The 18,893-nt window shown below is 39.2% G+C and overlaps 1 protein-coding gene across 1 annotated transcript in view; it reads right to left on the minus strand.

Moving 5' to 3' along the window:
• The window catches only part of LOC108436859 (histamine H3 receptor), a 39,764-nt gene that overhangs the window by 9,196 nt on the left and 11,675 nt on the right, over window positions 1-18,893 (minus strand). The window contains exon 2 of the mRNA XM_017713577.2: window positions 16,804-16,970. Within this exon, the coding sequence (XP_017569066.1) occupies window positions 16,804-16,970 (167 nt within the window). The remainder of the gene's footprint in view (window positions 1-16,803; window positions 16,971-18,893) is intronic.

The following is an 18,893-nucleotide window of genomic DNA, read 5'->3' on the forward strand; positions in this document are numbered from 1 at the left end:
TTCAATCTTAGAAGATGGTTGCATCTTCTGCTTCCCATGATCCAGGTAATCTCAAACACACTCAGTGGGTGGGACGGCCAGTGCATTGTTCTGAGAACACCAGTAGCTTCTTTGTTTGATTTGCAAATTTAGTTCTTTTAGAGTGGAGCTTGATTTTCTCCACTCTCCCAAAGATGAAAGCTTTAACCCTTGCGTGGTGTTCAGGTCTGAGGACCCATTTTCAATTCAAAGAAAAAATGATGCGTTTTATTATCATTTCAACCTCCGATTCCTTGGCTGTCGCACATTTTCTGTGAAGAACATATACAATAACCCATTTTCAGTGTCTTTGTCTTCACTCTGTTCATCCCCTACACATTTATACTACATGTGGTGTTGGGCTGAACCTGCGGGGAATGAAAGTGTGGAGGTGCTGTGTCCTTCACTCTGTTCTCCTCCTACATGACCTGCTGTGTGTGTGTGTGTATGTGTGTGTGTGTGTGTGTGTGTGTGTGTGTGTGTGTGTGTGTGTGTGTGTGTCTGTGTGTGTGTGTGTGTGTGTGTGTGTGTGTGTGTGTTTGTATATGTATATGTGTGTGTGTGAGGGTGAGGGTGGACAACATGGACAGGCTGATGACTGGCTACATCTGTCCCTATGCTGGACACTTGTGATATTTTAAACATCTGGTATTCTTACATAAATTGATATGGCTGTATTGATGATAAAAAAAAAAAAAAAAAACAACAATGTGGTTGGTCCAGCAGACCACTGAGTAACAAACTCAGTGGTCACCACACATCACCACACAGGGGTTAAGTACTGTTTATCTGACGGGGCCAGTTTTGGTGGTCTATCAGGTCCTGCACAGCTGTCAAGACTCTAATTTTGTCTGTTTCTTTTAAATTTTTTTTAAATCCAGTTTTGGAAATTAATTATCACACACACACACACACACACACACACACACACATATCTTCTAAACTGCTTATCCTTCTGATTCGCAGTGAGTGGGGGTGCTGGAGCCTGTCCCAGTGGTCATCAGGCAGAAGGCCACCAAAACTGCCCCCATCAGATATTTCAGAAGATATTTCTGAACAGGTTAGCTAAGAAGAAATGAATTATCTTCATATCTAAAATATCTTCTGAAAAATTAGTAACTTGGTGGTACTTAGTGGCCATTTGTTTTGACTATAAATTAAACAAATGAAGAATGGCGTCACACATTTGCACAGCACTGTAGCTGAAGTGGATGAACTTTTGATTCAGTTCACATGTTTCTGCTATGTACGGTATGCTAGGGGTATGGGGACAGCAAAGCCATTTACCACCAAATTTGGGATAATGCTTATACAGTGTTTTGATAAACTGAGTCAAGTGAGATGACCTAGCAACTAACTTCATATTTCAATTGTTTGACATGCAGTAAATATGTTATAACACGTTCACAGAGTAATACGTATTTATCTGCTTGAAACTTAGCCAAGCTGATCTTTCTTCCAGCTTTATTTATAATGGCAGCTAAGGGAGTTCAAAACACAGTCTCACAGACCTCGTCTCAAAGGAGTACAAATATGGAAGGTTTTATCAATATCAACATATTAAAGAGTGTCGCAGAATAATGTTATATTTGATTAACTGGCAATATGCTTCACTGACTCTGTTTGCTCCATTTGATCTGATTCCGTCTTATATAAAAGATTCCAGCCAGGTTATAAAAGAGTGCTGAGTGCTTCTTATAACTGAAAGCTTATAACATGTTATAATGCATTCATAAGGCATCATAACCATGGCTATAAATATTCATAAAATGCATTACATGTTATAGCCATGCTTCATATGCATTATGAATTGCTAATGCATTATAAGTACTGTTCATAACAAATTATAAGAGCTCGTAAGTTGTATTAGTCCACTATAAGTAAAGTGAAGCATACGGTACTAAAGCCTCCTCCAGTGTTAAGAGTGAGGCTTCCAGTTAAAGGATTTACTGAAACACTAAAACACACAATAAAGCACATTACAGGCCTCAAATGTCAGACTTTAAACTAGTGATGCCATCATTAATGTGTTGTACTTGGTTTGCTGTGACGTAATGTAACATTTAAAGTGAGATGCTGGTTAAGAAAAGCACATTGTAGCAGTAATTCTAGGCTGGACAGCCTGTTTGGAGCTTCTGAATATTCAGGACTGAAGCCCCGAAAAGCCCTGACAGCAACAATGGTGGGATATATAATGCTGGAAATCCCAGGGTAAAAATAAACATTGTATTTGTCTTTAGTTTACACTCTCCAAGCTGACAGTATAACATGTTAACACTACTTATAATGCATTATATTAATAATTCATAATGTATAATAAACATGGCTATAACGTGCAATTTCTTTTTAATAAAGATTTATAACCATGTTTATAGTGCCTTATGAATGCATTATAACTTGTTATAAATGTGTTTATAGATGCTTACAAACATGACATTCAAAGAAAAAGCTCTTCTGGTATTGTTCATTACTACAAGTCAATAGTCACAGGAATAAAGGTTTTATTCTGGATTAATAATTAAACTCCAAAGGAATGTGTTACTGTACTGGGCCTAAAATTTTTGGCCAAAAATAAAAACTAAATATATTCCTTGAAGCTGATGCGCTGCATTTCCTGGGTTCAGGTTTCATTTATAACCTGGGGGGTGGATGATCTGCTTCACTAACTTTCTAAGAAAAACACAAAAAAGTGTCTGTATGCACTGGTTGCATGAGATTTTTGCCAAATTGTTATGCACCACTCTTTATTAGTCAACTTCTGGACCTTGGACCTTTGCTGCTTGCAGCCATGAATCAGATTTTCCCACGATTTTCAACACTCCTCCCTCATTTGCACTCATTAAACAGGTCTTCTGTCTCACAGTAACCTCAAAACTAGCATCCAGAACCTTGCGGCCTTCTGTTTTTTTCCACTTGCACTCGGCCTCCTTCCCCGCCTTTGACTGAAGCTATAATCTAAAGTAGAGTGGAATGGACAAAGGCAGAGTTTGTGAGATCAAATAGCACATAGAGCCAGATTAAAGGCTGAGATTACGCCTGTGTGGTTTGGATTCACTGCTCTGATGTTAAGTGTTTGTGTGCGTGTATGTGAGACGGAGAAAGGACCAAACAAAAGCAGGCGTTGTCGGGGCGGCCGGGTCGTCTGCTCAGACGGACCTCCTACGAGAGCTTTGATGCTCTGTCACACTTCAGCAAGAACATGGTTCATTTATATTCCTGCAGTCCATTAGATCAGTGGGTGGACCACTTAGATGATACATTAACATGATGCAGGTCACAGTTATGGCAGAACAGTGGTGATGAGAATATTTACCTCAGTGCTTAACATTGGCATGTTCTGGTTCTTGCTCTTCTTACAAGTACCTTTTACTCTGGTACAAACTGTCATTGTTAAAACGCATCTACTTTTTATTCTACTACATTTTCTATAATGTCTACAAATAGTAACCTTCAGACTAAAACAATACATGCAGAAAACAGGCTGTTACAAGCATGTTTTATTCATGTTGTGGGCTGGACAATTTGCATCAGTAACCATAACAGAAATGTTTCACTGCCATGGCATGTACCCACTACAAAGACTATGTTAATATATTACTGTTTTTCATGAAATTAAAATGCCCATTGAATCTGCTTTGACTAGTTTGCAATTTGCATGACAAATTGCAGAACAATTGAAAAAGCTATTTATAGTGTTATTGTTCAGTTAAATCTATTACAGAAACAGCCATTAAGTATGAATTGTTCATTTTTCATTGAAAAAGGTAGAAAACAAACATTTAACATTAAATTACACAGAATGCCTCAACAACTTAAAAAAATATATGTATCCAGTATTGGCCTGCTGTTTGTGTGTGTGTGTGTGTGTGTGTGTGTGTACGTGCATGTAAGGGTGAACAACATGGACAGGCTGCTGACTGGCTACAGCTGCTAAAGGAGAACCACTTGTGATGTTTTAAACATCTGATATTTTTATTGAACATAAATTCTTATGGCTGTATTGATTTTAACACATCAAAACCACACAAGGGTTAAATACTATTTATCTGATGGGGCAGTTTTGGTGGTCTACCAGGTCTTGCATGGCTGTTAGGTCTTATTTTCTCTGTGTCTTTCAATCATATTTTGAAATCCAGTTTTGGAAAGGAATTGTCACACACACACATTTTCTAAACCGCTTATTCTTCTGGGTCGCAATGAGAGGGTGCTGGAGCGTGTCCCAGTGGCCATCAGGCAGAAGGCCACCAAAACTTGCGCACACACACACACACACACACACACACACACACACACACACACACACACAATATGTAAACCGGTTATCCTTCTGTGTCGCAGCTAGGAGGGTGCTGGAGCATCAGAAATTTCAGAAGATATTTCTGAGCAGGTTAGATAGTGTCCATCCAGTACCTGCATCACAGTCTTTATTCTTTTTCAGGAGACTCAAAGAAATCTGCAGGGATATTTTTCAACACCTCCAGTTCAGTTCAGTCTTGGTTGGTTACATTTTCTGCTCCTCATGATCCAAGTAATCACAAGCATTCAGCACTCAGTGTTAAGGTCTGGAGTCTGGAGTGGTCAGTCCATTGTTCTGCTTCTTCGTTTGATGTGTCCATCTCCTTTAAGAGCGTCTTGTCAGGTACACATCCTTTCAGACCCATAGCGCTGAGTCATCTTCTCACAGTGGAAGGATGGACACAAACACCTGTGGATGTTTTTAGATCTGAAGCAGCTTGATTTCCTCCTCTGTCTCAAAGATGAAAAATGTAAGTGCTGTTTATCTGATGGGGACCGTTTTGGTGTCTACCAGGTCTTGTACGGTAAATAATCGAATGGGGGTCTCTGAGCTTTGCTCAATACTGTATATTTCTTAAACCTCTGATTTCTTCTCATCGAAATATTTGGTAGATTTCTTAATGTCTAATTTTTTCCTATAGTATTATCAATAATTAACACTAACCTACAATTTTTAAGTAAATATTCACAGTCACAGTATTCAACATTTTACACAAGGACTATTAAAGAAATGCAGCACCACACATGACAAAACAGAGGATTCTAACGTTTGTCATAAAGTTCCAGTTACTGGGACACAGGCACATCTTGGTTAGCATTGCACCAAAGCCAGAGACAATAGTGTTTCATGGAGTGAGTTTATGCCACCTGTGAGAGCTCACAAAAACAAACAGGGGGCAGATATTATAATGCTGCATTTTTACCACCTGAAAAATCATATTTGGTGTGTATAATAAGTTTGTCAGCTGTAATTAATTTAGTGACGGCTGAATGAACTGCACAAATAAATTTGGCTTTGTGTGTAAAGCCCTGAAATCACGCATCCTTCAAAACTGTCACCCTCTGCTCATCACAACAGCTCCACAAAAACCAGACATCCAATTACGAGGCTGGAGCAGGAAATCACTTGACATCCTTTCGCAGCCCTTATTCAGAAAATCCCAGCAATGTAGGGCACTAGCTTTGCTTCAACTCTGTCTAATTCATCCCATACAAATTTGATGGGACTGAGGCCTGAAGATTGGGCTGAAACTATCATTAGTCAAGCTGTGCTGCTCCGACTTTTCCTCTGAAGGATGCTATGATGACAGGTGTACTGGCTCTCCCACCAAGTTAAGTATCAAAATAACTTGAGGCCATTGCCTCCTCCATGTGTGATTCATCCATCCTCTCAGGTGTTCAAAGGCAAAATATAGATCCAAATATCTCCATCTTTAAATGATCAGTTCCTGAGGCTGACCTCCATATCTTATCTGTCTGGTTTGTGTGAAGTCACCTTTAGAAGGCCTGACTGTTTCAATCCTCAAACATCACAGTTTTCAAAGTGATGGTCTTGGCCACAGGGGTTACAGACACTTGCAAAGTTCTTATGATCACACTGTCAGATAAAATGAGACAGTGCAGGTACATTTTGTCCCTCAAGTCAGAAACAATGTAAATTTAAAACAATGTAAAGATTCTACCATTGCTACATCTCCTGTAAATTTGTTTACTTTTAGTAGAGCGGTAGTTGCTAGACTTAAGATTTCCTGATTTAAAGACTAGCAAATCCCTCCTTCTGATTATGTATCTTGAAGTTGGAAGGAACTTTAGAAAAAAATCCAAGAGTTTTGTGCTGCTGTCTGTGCTATCAAGCCAGCTGATTTGTGGTGGGGAAACATCTATCTGTCTGTCTGTCCATCTTTCCATCTGTCTTTCCGTCTGTCTGTCTGTCTAGCATCTTCTAGCAAGCTAGAAGAATGGTCAGAAATGACTCATCAGAAGTGGAGGACCACAGGCTAAAAGCTAAAGTGAGCAGTGTAGCTGACTATCTAGCCACTTTGTCAGTTTGGGTTCTGTTCTCTGACTGAAAGGGTAAAAAATCTCTGTGAAATCCATTCTGTGCTGGATAAATTATATATATGTATATATATGTGTGTGTGTGTGTGTGTGTGTGTGTGTGTGTGTGTTTGTGTTTGTGTATGTATATATATAAATTAAAAAATTGTTTTCTTCTGATTTTGTTCAACGACTGATGTAACGCAATGCTAGCTTGGTTGTCTTTGATAGCCTACAGCTCAGTGGCTGGAGCTGGCAGTCAAAATTGGTTGACACACAACAGGGATTCCCAATGGCTGTTTGATCTGCATTAATGCATTAACACTGATGAACGAAAACATGAAAATGATATAAAATCTTCAATTTTGACAAATTGTTGAGGGATACTGCATAACACGATGAATAACATTTTAAGCTCTTAAACTTCACAGCCGAAATGTCCTTAATGGGTTTACTTCACTCAAATCAAATCATCAAATCAAATTTATTTGTAGCGCTTTTTGCAACGGATGTTGTCACAAAGCAGCTTTACAGAATTTCGGAAAAGACAAAGTTTCAACAGGACTGTAAGAATGTACAGAAACCCCCTGGCGGGCAAGCCAGGGGCAACAGTGGCAAGGAAAAACTCCCTCAGATCTGAGGAAGAACCTTGGGAGGAACCAGGCTCACCAGGGGGGACCCAACCTCCTCTGGTCAAACTACCTACAAGTGATTACAGGTGATTCACCTACAGGTGATTCATTCACCTTCCTTGAAAAATGTGCATATTTGTGCCTATTACTTTAAAACTTTTTTAAACAGGAAAATAAAAAGCCTGGCGTCTTAAAGGTAATAAAGATGTACGCTTGAGGGTACCATCCCAGGGACAGACCATGGACCTGACATGCAATTAGTTGCCTTTTTTCCTGAAATTTAGAAAAGGAAGAAAATGTCAGAACAGAACTCAGTATTTAAGATACATTTATCACAACATTTATCTTTAAGATCCACTTATTTTTTCTGCTTTGTCGAATGTACTTTGGCATCTTCAGATCTCTAACCTGCTAAGTGGGCCACTTAATGATTAACCTGTTGGTTTTATATTTAGTCTTAGTAACATCCTATTATACACGTTTCAGGCTTTTCAGAGTAAAATCTCCTTCCATCGAGACTTCCGGTATGGCGCTCTAGAGCAAAGACGTGTGAGGGAGGAGCTCTCGACCAATCTCTTTTTCCCACTATATTTCAAGACAAATTTGACACCTAAAAGGTATAGATAATCAGTTAATAAACCTTGATCATAAGTCCTGTCTAACATGAGCAGCGCAAAAAAACAGAAACAGTCGAACGCTCAACCTCCTGCAACCAGAGCCTCCTCCACGTTACATCGGCCTTGGCTAGGGAGAAGGAGAGGGAAAGAGTGGACCACAGTGAGAGCGACTCTTCTGATTTTCTCTCAATGAACCTGTTAGTCACCGAACTTGCTAAAAATCGTGTGACCCTCTTGGAAGACATTTCAACCCTAATATGAGATTCTATCAGGCCATTGCAGACTGCAGTGGATGCGATGCGAGATACAGTGAATTGCTTCTAAGAGCGCCTTGTTTTCGTCAAAACTCTAGCTGGTGCAAACTTCGAGAGACTCTCCCGGGCTGAGGCTACCATTGAGTGTTTAAACAAAGAAAACGCTACGCTCCTGGATCGTGTGGACAACCTAGAAAATAGGTCTCGCATATCCAATCTTCAAAATCTCAACATACCAGAAGGCAGTGAAGAAGGTCAACATAACACTCAGTTTATCTCGAATATGCTGGTGGAGGCGATGGGACAGAATGCTTTTGTTAAGCCCCCGAAGCTGGAGAGAGTTCGCTTGGATTGAAACCAACAGCGGATCGACTGCCCAGACCTTTTGTGGTGTGGTACAGGGAGAAAGAGAAGGTGCTTAGATGGGTAAGAGAACACGGCCTAACCTACAGAGGAAGCAAGCTAGGAGTCTACCCAGATCTGAGCGTGGCTCTGTCGAGAAAACGAGCAGCCTACAAACGCGCTATTTGAGAAAGGCGTTCGTTTACAGCTTCTGTACCCAGCTCGACTGCGACTAAACTACAACAACGAGACTCTCACCTTCGACAGCCCAGAGGAGGCTTTGAAATTCTATCGCGAGCGTTTTTCTCCAGGACAGTAAGAACGTTTCAGCGTTTGAGCGAAGAGACAGCTGACTCATATAGGTGCAGTCTGGGCCCGCTGGAACATTGACTTTGCAATTGTAAAACGATTGCATGTTCGGAGTGGTGTGGGCGGACACAGAGGCCATCTGGTTTGCCTTAAAGGTGTGCCATTTGAATTAGTTTTCTTGCTGCAAAGTTTCCAAAAAAAAATGTTTGAAAATAAGTTGGATGTTCTAGACGTCAAGATTTGTTATCTTTTCAACGGTCTCCTCTGCTGAGGATTAGCCGGTGTGTGGAATATATTGGATATATATTGGAGTATAGTTAGGTGGCATACAGCCTGCAGTTGACCAAGCAGTAGGAGGTTATCATAGACAATGGTTCATTTTGTTAAATTGTTTTTTTCTAATCATTTTTTCGTTTGGGGTGGGATTAAGTCTTATATGTTACTTCATGGTCAGGAAAATGCTACTTATGCGTACTCTTCTTTGCAGGCTTGCATCTTCTTTTTAGGATCGATGAATACCTTTTTTTGTTTATATTTTACATATGGCTAATAGAGTAATTACTGAGACAAAGTCAGTAGGGGGCACTATCCATTTTGTTAGCTGGAGCATTAAGGGCTTAAATGGACCTGTTAAAAGTACCAGGATATTTACACATCTTAAAGCATTGAGAAGTTATTTTTTTGCAAGAAATGCATTTACGCAGCACAGATCATATTAGACTTAAAAACATGGATTTTTCATTCCAGTTTCAATGCAAGAAATCGGGGTACTGCTATTCTGTTTCACAAAAAGGTACTGCTTTCAGCCAAAACATCGTCTCTGACCCTCAGGGAAGATTCATTATAGTGGCTGGTTTTCTGTTCCATACTCCAGTATTCCTTGTACGAGATTTACGCCCCTAACTGGGACAACGTTGACTTTATATATAAAGTAATATTAAATAATTATATATTCAATAATTTCTTCAATACCTGAAATAAATACCCACATATTAATTTTTGGAGGAGATCTAAATTGTGATGGACCCTCTGTTGGACCGTTCTAATCCAAAAACATTTAACATTTAAAAATTTGCTCAAACTTTCTCATTGTTTTTTTCTCAAACAGGCTGCACTGAGCCTTGGTGTTTCTTTTATCCGGATAAAAAGGCTTTTTCTTTATTTCCCCACATGTTCACCATTCTTACTCCAGAATAGATTGTAGAATCTGACCATGCTCCTGTTTCCTTAGATTTAATGCTCCCCACATCTCATAAGACATGACTTCCATGGTGACTAAATACCCCATTACTATCAGACTAAAACTCATTAGTGTCAACTGCTATAGATAATTTTATCCAGGAAAGTAAAACAATCAAATCAATCTCTCCCTCAGTTTTATGGGAGACTTTGAAGGCAGTGATTAGAGGGGAGATTATTGCCCATTCTGCATGGCTTAAAAAAACAAATATAACAACAACAGTTAATTAATGATATATCTAATATCTCAGCAATATTCAACATGCCCTTCCCCACACATGGAGAGAAAGCCCGACAACTCAAAAACAGAGCAGCCGTTTATGCGTAAACAATGCTCTTATTTTCCTTCTCTGCCACCAAAACCTCCCCTGGAAGATATTCTTGAATTACGCATGATAAATAAAGGTTTCATTTCAAGAATTTATAATGAAATCGCTCCCCCACACAATACTCGTTTAGAGAAAGTTCACACAGCTTGGAATGAAGAGTTGGGTCTGACTATACCTGAAGAAACTGGGAAATCAGCTATGAACATAATCAACAGCTCTTCGTCATGTGCACGAATCAACCTTATTCAGTTCATTACTGCAAAGTGAACCTGGCAAAAATTCAGCATGGGGTAAATGAGCTGTGTGATCGTTGCCATCTGGAGAAAGCTGACCTAAAGCATATGTTTTGGACTTGTCCTGCTTTATCAAGTTTTTCTTTGGCAATTATTAACTGTTTATCAGAAGTATTAAACCTAGAAATTGTGCCAAGTTTGAATTATGTTTATTTGGGCTGATTAACACAGACTCAAAAATTCCAAATAGGATTAAGGAGGCCTTGGCCTTTGCATCCCTTCTGGCTTACAACTAGAAAAGATTAAGTTTGTATCTAGAAAGGCTTCTGTGAAATTCCATAGGACTTGGAATCTTTTGATTGCTTATTTTGAGAAGCTGGAAAGTCTCCCCACTAATTAGCATACCCCCCCCCCCCCCTCTTCGATGTTAAGAATACTCTTTGGCTTAAATAACTATGATCTCAGTATCTGTATGTACAGTCATATGACCCTGAATGCATATTGTTTTCTTTCTAAGTATTAGTCAAATTTTGAAAAAGGTACAAGCTTTTCCTGACCCAGTCAATACTATGAAGACATGTATGTATTTGTGGATTTTTGTTCATTTTGGATACATATACATACATTTTATATATATATATATATATAATCATTTATTGTGTGTATTACATTATTTTTTTATTAAAGTTCTGGTTATGATGTAAAATGTGGAATATATATATGACTGTAATAATACATTTGTGTAAACCCTCAAACAAAAAAAGTTTAATTATTTAACTTATTTATTTAAAATCTCCTTCCATCCATTTCAAATGCATGATTTAGATTCCAATTTAATAACTGTCACATACTTACATGAACAAATATATCAAAAAAGTTCACCAAGTGATTATTAAAACGCATACATTTTAAAGCCTTAATTATAATGACAAATCTATTTCAACTAAATCAAAGTGTACACTTTTGATTATAACTGCATTTGTTTTATACTCACTAAGGGTCAGTCCACGCCTGTGTCACATCATAGGCTGTATATATGCGAAATATTTCTCGGGGGCCTGTACGCCGGCTATCGCCACATGATGTTTTGATAATCTCATATAATACTGTCAAAACAAAACTGAACAGAACATAGCCGGTCACCCACGTTCACCCTTCTGAGAAAATATTGTTTCTTCAAACCGAAGGAGCCCACTGAAGACCTGCCTACCTACTCCTCCCCGCTTTTTGCTTCCTATCCTCGTGATTTTCACGCATAAGAAGGAAAAAAAAAAAAAACATCTCCTCAGCTGACAATTTCCTCACTCCTTCCTTTGGCTTCTTCCTGTTCCTTCCACACACATCAGTGCAGTGTTTTGTAAACTGACACCACTCCTGAAATCAAAATGCGTCTGTGTACAGTTCACCAGGTTCCAGGTATTTACCTGGAAAATATTTGATAAGAATTATAGCTGAGTGGAGACATATTCTCAGAAATAAGGAGAATTCAATACATGCCAGATGCCAGAGCTGAAAACTTCACATTGAAAGACTAAACAGAGGTGTACACTGGAATAATCCACACTGCTCAGTCTCTACACTTGCCTGTGTCGACTGTCCACAACTGGATGGCTGAAAGTAAACATGAATGCATAAGTTAGCGTTCAGCTGTTTTTAGAAAGCGAAAGTGAATGAAAATTACATCGAGGAGGTTTTTCACTGCCTATCAAACAATTATCATTTAACTGAACAGGCATTCTTGTCCTTTTTCCCCATTCATTACCACTACTTTGGATAGGAATTTCCTGATTAAGTATTCTTAATCAAATTCTTAATCAAATATTTTCTTTGAATTTACATTTACTTATAAGTCTTTAGGGTGACAACTGTATATATTTTATTAGACGAATCCAAAATGATAAAACTGCTTTCATTATTTTCTATTTCACCTGAAATCACCTTTATGTTGTATAGCGTTCAGTCCATTTACGCTCTGAAGCATAGGATGCACTTCCTGGTAGTAGGAGGGTGCAGGCATGTGACACCTTGAAAAAAGATCTCACAATATCAAACAGGCACTCTCCCTTATATAACCTTCATTTCCAAGAAGTCGGGAAGATACCAGGTACGGTTGAACATGCTACGGGTAAGTAGTGCTTTCCCATGTTTAAGTGAGAGTGGCTGAGCCTGAGAACATCCTTCATAGTATCAGTGATACAGGAACGGCATCAGTGAACAAATATAACGGCTCACAGTCAACCCTTCACCTAAATCAGTATTTTCCTATTTTCCTATTCAATTGACAGAATTTTTCATGAAATGAATGACATGCAGTCTGACAGAAGGCTGCTTGCCATTCTTATGTCCAGAAGTTCAGATTTTCTTTAATATCTTCAGCTACACCTTAATTAAATACTCTGTTCATTGCCCCATACTCATGCAACACAAGTCTGCATATCTACAATGTTCAGTCAAGTGGACTGACTTGTAGCCTTAAATTTGTTTTGCCCACATTCTTTTTAACTACAACAAAACAACATACACTATTTGGACAAAAGCACTGGGATACGTTGGGACACTGGAAGCTTTTCTGACACCCCATTCTACATCTATAGGCATTAATATGGAGATGGTCCCTCCTTTACAGCTATAACAGCTTCCACTCGTCTCATAAGCCTTCGACAAGATTTAGGAGAGTGTGGGAATTTTTGGCCATTCATCCAGAAGAGCATTTGTGAGGTCAGACACTGATGTTGGATGAGAGGGCCTGGCTCACAATCTCCGTTCTAGCTCATCCCAAAGATGGATTTGGAGTCAGGGCTCTGTGAGGGCCAGTGAAGGTCTTATACACCAAACTCACCCAGTCATGCCTTTATGGACCTTGCTTTGTACACTGGGGTACGGTCACACTGGAACAGAAAAGGTTCTTCCCCAAACTGTTCCCACAAAGTTGGAAGCTTACAATTGTCAAAGTGTCTTCTTATGCTGAAGTATTAGGATTTCCCTTCACTGGAACCACGAGTCCTAGGCCAACCCCTGAAAAACAACCCAATAGCATTATCCCTCCTCTACCAAACTTTACAGCTGGCACAATGTAGTCAGAAAGGTAACGTTCTCCTGGCATTCGCCAAATGCAGACTCGTCCATCAGACTGACAGATAGAGAAGTGTGATCATCACTCCATGGAATACGTTTCCAGTACTCCAGAGTCCTGTGGCAGCTTTATACCACTCCATCTCACGCTTGGCACACAGTTTTTGTGCTGATGTTAATGCCAGAGGAGGTTTGGACCTCTGCAGTTATTAAGTCAGCAGAGCATTAGTGACTTTTATGGATTATATGCTTCAGCAATCGACGACCCACTCAGTAATTTTACGTGATCTGACACTTTGTGGCGGAGTTGCTGTGGTTCCTAAATGCTTCCCCTTTTTTAATAATACCACTCACAGCTGGTCGTGGAATATCCAGGAGGAAAGAAGCTCACAAACTGACTTGTTGCAATGGTGGCATCCCATTACAGCATCACGCTCGAATTCAGTGAGCTCTTCAGAATCTTTCACAAATGTTTGTAAAGGTGGATTGCATGGCTAGGTGCTTCATTTAACATATCTGTGGCAACGAGATGGAATGAAAACACCCGAACTTAATAATTAAGATGTGTGTCCCAATACTTTTGTCCATATAGTGTAGCATTGATGGTGTCCCAAGAAAGACTGGCTGTTAAATTTCATTCTTATTTTAAGGGGCACTCTGGCCAAAATTAACAATGTAACCAGAACTACATCTGTTGTCAAAATGCCCACTCACCTACACTGGTTCAGTAGTAGCCACTAGAAGTTTTGAGGGTAGATTTTTGGGGTGTGCTGTTTATCTTTATCTGCTAGCTGGCTAAAGCAGAAAGAAGCCACATAGTTAATGATACAGCTAGGAAGCCAAATATCATGCCTAAATGTATTAGCCTCCATGTGGTGGATGCTGCACCCACATGCATGCTGGGTATTGTAGTGAGAGGGTGTATTATGTTTAACATGCTGCGTATAAATAATATAATATTTTGGGCAGAGAAAGAGCAGCTGATGTTTATTAATCATATATCTGTCCTCACTATTCTTATAAATGCATGCAACAGGATGTGCACTCAAAACAACTGATGCCATATCAGCACCCACTGTGTGAGAGCTATGGTAAATATGAGCTCTGGGTGTTGACATGCACAGCTGCTGACTGGATGCCACTGATTACAGCTGTCGGAGTCACTTGCTGAATACGGGCCAAATTCACAAAGCCCCTCAACTCTTCTCTACATGCAGACTGCATGATTAATGTGATAAGTGCCTCTGTTAATCACTCTGAGTGGAACAGCCAATGCATAATGTTCAGAGGCCACAGAGCTGGTGGTGCCCTGTGTTTGATGTCCAGCATACCAGCACAGAAGGACTGCACAATTAATCATATTTAATCACAATTACAATTTTTGAGATTCCTCTATTAACTAATTGACATAACTGTGATATTGGTGAACGCTGCTGAAGTTAGCTAATGTTAGAGATTGGTTTTGGTGCGGAAAATCATATCAGGATTAGATAACCAATAACTAAGGAATTTTCATTATAGATTTGAATAGTTTTAATTAAACAGTGGTTTACTGACAGATGTGACTGTCAGTTCTAAATGGCCACAGTAATAGACTAAATCAGGATAAACACAAATGTTGGCTATACTTCCGGGTGCATTACTCACATTCAGTCAGCAGTAGAAGCAGCATTTAAGTAGCAGTCAATATGAATAGAAGAGACTGAACCAAAGTAACAACAATAGTAAAATATTGTGATTAAGGTTGTAATGTCAAATGTGTTTGGGAAAAAATTGAGTATTGTACCTTTAAGAAATGCGAAGGTGCCTCATTATTTCCATGTGAGTGAGTGAGTGAGTGATTGAGTGAGTGAGTGAGTGAGTGAGTGAGTGAGTGAGTGAGTGAGTGAGTGAAAAAGTCTGTAAGCAAAACTGCCTTTTCACTTTCTGATTGGAAATAGTTTATATGGGAATAGTTAATTATTAGTAATTATAATTATAATTATAATAATAATTATTATTATAATAGGTAATTATTTTTGGATATTCATGGCAATATCTTAAAGGGAATTCCAACGATTTTCAAAAATTTGCACATAATTGACTAGTTATGATGTTATTCATAGTGGTTTGCTGTTCTAGAGAAACTTAAGAAGTCAGAATTGCTCACAGTGATGAGGAAAGGAACCAGACGTCTGTAGTTCATGACGTTTTATAAAAGTAGCAAGACATTCGATGGTGTATGTTTTTACAGTGATTTCACTCTCTTCACACTCATGAAAAAATGCATAGTAACCTGTGGCCCCTCGTGGCTTTTGATGGCATAGAATATCACAAGACCAACACAAAACCCACAAGCTCAGTTCAGCCAGAGAGCAGCATGATTCGGAAAGCTCTTTGAATATTATTCCAATTCTGTTGCCAAATGTTTGTGGTAAATTTTTGTCCAGACCATTTTTGCTTACATCTTTAATTCAATGTCAAATACATCTGTGTGAACAGTAAGGGACCAAACTACAAATGTAAACAGAATCTTCTTCATCTTTCGGCTGCTCCCTTTAGGGGTCGCCACAGCGGATCATCTGCCTCCATCTTGCCCTATCCATTGCCTCCTCTACTTTCACACCAACCATCTCCATGTCCACCTTCACTACATCCATAAACCTTCTCTGAGGTCTACCTCTTCTCCTTCTACCCGGCAGCTCCATCTCCAACATTCTTTGCCCAAAATATCCACTATTCCTCCTCAACACATCCAAACCATCTCAACCTGGCCTCTCTGGCTTTATCTCCAAACTGCTCCACCTTCACTGTCCCTCTGATCTGCTCATTTCTAATCTTGTCCAGCCTCGTCACTCCCAACGAAAATCTCAGCATCTTCATCTCTGCCACCTCCAGCTCAGCCTCCTGTCTTTTAGTCAGAGCCACAGTCTCCAAACCATACATCATAGCAGGACACACTACTGTCTTGTAAACCTTCCCTTTCACTCTTGCTGCTATCCTTCTGTCACACATCAGCCCTGACACCCGTCTCCACCCACTCCATCCTGCCTGCACCCTCTTCTTCACCTCTTTTCTACACTGTCCATTGCTCTGGATGGTTGACCCAAGATATTTGAAGTCATCCACGTTCACGACCTCTACTCCTTGCATCTTCAAATGTAAAAATGTACAAATGTAAACAGAATACAGGCCTATAATATAGAGTGTGAAAGAAAAGGCTGCTTTCTGTTTGTTTAAAATAATAAAGTGCAATTAACTGTCCTGAACCGGCCAAACTGCTGTGAAAGACTGTGAATACCATTTTAGGCATTATCTTACTTACATTACTGCATGACTCACCGCATATGTAGTCAATGCAAGAAAACAGAGAATCGCACACAAAAATACATGGATTACTCAGCACACCTTCTAAAAAAAAGATACCAAGATGTACAGTGGCTCACCGCTCTGGTGACGGAAAGAAAGCGATCGTAGCTGATCAGAACGATGTTGAAGACGGAGGCAGTGCAGAGGAGGTAGTCCATAACCAGCCACAGTTTACAGAGACCTCGACCCAGCATCCATTTGCCTGTCAGTATGTAGGGCAAATACACTGGAATACAAAAAGCCCCTGCAGAAAAAAAAAACACCAAACAAATTAATTTCAGCAAAATCCTCAAGGTAAAGACAACAAATTACCTGATGTTTTAATCTCAATTCCACTTCTTACTATGCTGTGATCTACATAACTTTAACCTCTTATTCTGCTGGGTATATTTTGGTTTGTCCATCTGAATTTTCATGACCAAATCGTAAGGCAAATTATTGAGTAACTGCATGAAATAAACACAAAATTTTATTTTATTTATTTCTTTAAAAGCTCCCCTCAAATGAACTGAATTAAATGTGTTTTATGATCACACATATAGCTATATGCTTATAATTTACTGCTGAAAGCCAAAAATCTTATACGTTCTTTGTGTTATTTTATAAAAATTATTTTTACAGAGCAGATCACTGAAGAGACGGCGTCTGTTTATAGTTTATAGCCCAGATTAGGGATGGAAAAATGGGTCGACTTTCAGTAGAAAAAAACTTTCAGCTTCTTTTGTTATAAGGGTTTAAAATTACCATCTATTTGACTGGAAAAAAGACAGTTACAGCCTCATCCGACACCCACATTTTGAATGTAGCTTATGAAATATTAAAGTTATAAAGAACATGATGAAGTGCATTTTGGAACCACTGGTGGTCTCAAGGAGATGCAGAGGTTAAGCTCAGTCTTATAGAAAGAACATTCACCATTCACATGAATGAGGTCTCACTGAGCGAGATCACTGTACTGCTATTTAAAATGTAATTCCAGTCATAATAAATGGAGCAGAGATTCTAGAGAATTACATTTTCTAGAGAATACACTTTACAAGTGCTCCTAAAGGACCACAATCAGGGATGCATGACAAATTATTCTTTAGTTGTTATATCAACACTGGCCTTCCCAGTACTGATATCAGTGAAGTGTGCACTATGCAAAATAACATCTGACCAATCACAGACATTCCTGAAGTGTTTTGATGAATCAAAGCATTCACATGATTCAGCAAACATAGATCATTTCAGTCAAAATGCAGGCAAGTCCTGAAACATTTTACATCATGGGTGCATTCATTTGTTTTCAAGAAGATAAATCAGGACCACAGTACAAAGTAGAGTATTAAACTACTGCCTTAATTAGGGGGATAAACACACCCTTTCAGCTGCTAAAGGTGTAGTTGGTGTAGTGTAGTGGGTCACACCTCTGCCTTCTACGCTGTAGAGTGGGATTCAATCCCTGGCCTGGGCAAACGCCCTACACTATACCAATAAGAGTCTTTGGGCTCTTGGACTCCTAACACTACCTTCATCTACCTGTGTAAAAATGAGGAAATATGGATGAGCATCTGCCAAATAATGTAAATGTGAGCTAAAGTGATAACCAGATCTATTTGGAAATAGTTTATCTAGGAATGGTTTAGACTATTTCATGATTGTTGGGAAATTAAAATTTAAAGGGGAATTCCAAAGTTTTTTCCAAATTCCTGAACTGAATATTAATTAAAGTCATTCAGAGTGGTTTGGTGTGAAATGTGCTGTTTTAGAGAAACTTACTGAGTCAGAACTGTTCACAGAGGTGGTGATAGGAACCACAGATCTGAAGAGTTTAATGTCTGTAAAGGGTCTTTTTAAAATTCTGACTTGGTAAGTTTCTCAATAGGGGTGCGGGAAATAATCGATTCTTAGAGGTATCGTGATGCGGACCTAAACGATTCTGAATCGATTCACAAATGTCAAAAATCGATTTTCTGTATATTTAATTTATAATGTTGAGGGAACGCAAAAGGCGGAACCTGGAAGCCCGGAAGAGCGGCGTCCGGACACTCCGTGAGGTGCATCTTGGTGTCTCAGTGTGTGATAATGTCCTAGTAAAAGTTAGGTTAAAAATATAAACGAAAACACGGATTTAATTTGCTCTGCTTTCAGCTTTAGCTAGAGCCGCTTTCCTCCTGTCTCTGCC

This window comes from Pygocentrus nattereri, chromosome 2 (assembly GCF_015220715.1).
Source record: "Pygocentrus nattereri isolate fPygNat1 chromosome 2, fPygNat1.pri, whole genome shotgun sequence".
NCBI classification, from domain to species: Eukaryota; Metazoa; Chordata; class Actinopteri; order Characiformes; family Serrasalmidae; genus Pygocentrus; species Pygocentrus nattereri.